Source organism: Schistocerca americana, chromosome 8, assembly GCF_021461395.2.
Source record: "Schistocerca americana isolate TAMUIC-IGC-003095 chromosome 8, iqSchAmer2.1, whole genome shotgun sequence".
In the NCBI taxonomy this organism is placed as follows: Eukaryota; Metazoa; Arthropoda; class Insecta; order Orthoptera; family Acrididae; genus Schistocerca; species Schistocerca americana.
This window is the reverse complement of record NC_060126.1, coordinates 78,123,396-78,125,754: the sequence shown is the minus strand read 5'-3', so window position 1 is coordinate 78,125,754 and position 2,359 is coordinate 78,123,396. Positions and strand designations below refer to the sequence as shown.

The window sequence follows — 2,359 nt, the reverse complement described above, 5'->3', positions numbered from 1 at the left end:
TGGCGTGGAACAGTAGGCAGGTAAGTCGGTTCTTCAGGACCTTGTGTGAATGCTTGGAGCCGAATTTCAAGTTCGTAGAGACGGGTGCCTTTGGCGTTCGTCTGCCGCGAGTTCCATGCTACATGCTTCGCATTAAGATCCCCACAAAGGAGGACTCTGTCGTATCGATCAAAGATGGAGATAAAGTCTTCATCTGTGAAGGCTGCGCCAGGGCTCAAGTAGGCTGCGACGAACGTGAGCTTCCCGTGTATGGTGGCGATCGTGACTGCTGTGGCTTCCAGACTCGTCATGTCAGGCAAGGTTTCGAGAGAGTGAGTGAGGGAAGATCGCAGGTAGATTGCTGTACCTCCACCGCGCCGATTGTGGCGGTCAGTGCGGTATCCCACCATGTTGCGAATGTTGAAGGTTTGGGTGGGTCGCAGATGCGTTTCGGACAATAGTAGCACATCAATTTTGTGGTGTTCGACGAAGTCGGTGAGTTCTACTTTCTTGGGAGCGACGCCGTTGGCGTTAAAAAAGCAGAATGTAAGGTTTCTGTGTTGATGCCGCTCTTGATCCATGTTAGTCGGTGAAAAAGGCCATGATTCCTTCCAGTAGAGTGAGTAGTTTGGATAACAGATCCGGTGCGTCGTTGAATTTGCGAGCTGTATCTGCTAAGATGGCAAAGACGTTCTTCGTTTTTAGTAAGTTGATGATGGAGCCCATGTTAGATAGCGCGGCGATGATATCGGACAGTCCGAGGGCGTTGTCCGTGGATCGTTGCTGCTGTTGTTGCTGGCGAAGATCGTGCAGTCGTTGGCGCGCCGTGTTTTTCGGTCGAGTTGGTTGTTGCTGGGTTGGTGTTTGAAATAACGACGATGCAGCCGTCCAGGGTGTTCGGAGAGATGGGAAGTCCTTCGGAGTCGCCGCAAACGACGGCTGTTGTGGTTGTTGGGGCTCCTTGGATGGTGGAGGTCGCAGTTGGTAGGCGTGTATCGCCTTCTGAAATTCAGGGCAACCTCGCCAAGTCCCAGGGTGGCCTTCTTGGCGACAGTTTGCGCAGATGGGTGGTTCTGTTCGTGGCTTGGTACAATCCTTTGCGTGGTGGTGGCCGCCACAGCGTACACACCTGACCGGCATCTGACAGTACCGGCCAGTGTGGTTGAATTTGAGGCATTTCTTGCACTGGGCAGGCCCATCAAGTGGCTTGTAGTCTTCCACCTTAATTCTGGTATGGAAGAGGTATTGTACGTCGTAGATGGTGCGGCTTTTCTGTCCATGTGGCAGAGATACACAGTAAGCCGACTGTGGAATCAGTTTCTTGGAGGTCAGGTCTCGTTTCTTGAACTGGTGTACGTTCGTGACTGTGAATTGCATGTGGCGAAGTTCGGCGGCGAGTTCGTCTTCGGTAATTTCCTCTGGGATATTCTTGAGGACCACTTGGAGTTCTCTGTCTTCTGCTGCTTGGTGTGTGAAATAGGGCATGTTGATGGAATGGAGGTGGTCCAGTGCTGCTCGTTGGTCTGCCAGCGTTTCAAAGTGGTATTTGATCTGATTATTTTTGTAGATCGCCTTGAGTGGTCCGCTGATCTTCTGCTTTAATTGAGCGTTTAGTTCCAGGTATTTTCCAGTGTAGTTGATTGTCACAGGTGGTATTCTCGGTCTCGGCGGCGGCGGAGCTGTGGCGTCCTGAGTATTTGTGTCGTTAGGCTGAGGCTGGTGTTGGTCTTCCATTGCTGGGTCCTGTTGCTGTAGTGGTGCGTAGTAGTTGGTGGTGGGTACAGCTCGTTGTTCCGTCTGCATGGGGGTATTTTCTTCGGCTTTCCTGCGTTTGGTGCCTTTCCGGCGGCGTCTGACCTCCTGGAATGGTGCATCAGAGTCGCTGGATTCGTCCTGATAGTCCATGGCATTGTGTTGTTCCGTCGGATTGTGACTCTTCGTTCGGCAGTCGTCAGAAGATGAGTTGGCACTGGTGGTTGGGCCGTCCTGCTCCCGCCGTCTTGCGAGTTCCTTTGCTCGTGCGTCGCGGTCGCGGCGGAGTTGTTCCAGTTTCTCTTGAATCATCGCAGTGCATAAGTCTTCAGGCGTGGGGGCCGGTGGGGCGGGGTGTCGCGGTCGAGCGCCCTGAGTGGTCCTGCTCGCGAGTTCTACCTCAGCCCTGTGTGTCTGTTCTGGCCTAGAGGAACGCGGGCTTGCCACCCGCGGGTGGGGCCCTGGCTCCTCGTCGTCCCCTACTCTATTCATCCTACAAGTGCGGCTAGTCCGCACTATCTTGCCTACACTCTATGTCGGTCCTATAACACGACAAATTGCTTAGTACTCGCTAAGAAGCAAGTGAATCGCAGAGTTTTGTAGCTCTCGATAGCGGCGAGTCGCACAA

The 2,359-nt window shown here is 53.4% G+C and overlaps 1 protein-coding gene across 1 annotated transcript; it reads right to left on the bottom strand.

Moving 5' to 3' along the window:
• Window positions 1-561: 561 nt before the first annotated feature.
• On the bottom strand, window positions 562-2,043 carry LOC124545559 (activating signal cointegrator 1 complex subunit 2 homolog). Its single transcript, XM_047124507.1, has 2 exons — window positions 1,627-2,043; window positions 562-981 (listed from the first exon to the last, which is right to left on the bottom strand). The coding sequence occupies exons 1-2, from the start codon at window positions 2,041-2,043 to the stop codon at window positions 562-564; spliced, it is 837 nt and encodes a 278-aa protein (XP_046980463.1).
• Between the last annotated feature and the right edge of the window lie 316 nt (window positions 2,044-2,359).

What these genes read in the sequence shown, in the direction of transcription:
- LOC124545559 (XM_047124507.1), bottom strand. Translation starts at nt 2,043, where the DNA reads ATGATTCAAGAGAAACTGGAACAACTCCGCCGCGACCGCGACGCACGA. An exon ending in CGAGACCGAGAATACCACCT is followed by an intron (nt 982 to 1,626) that starts GTGACAATCAAC and finishes CCTGAATTTCAG; the next exon opens with AAGGCGATACACGCCTACCA.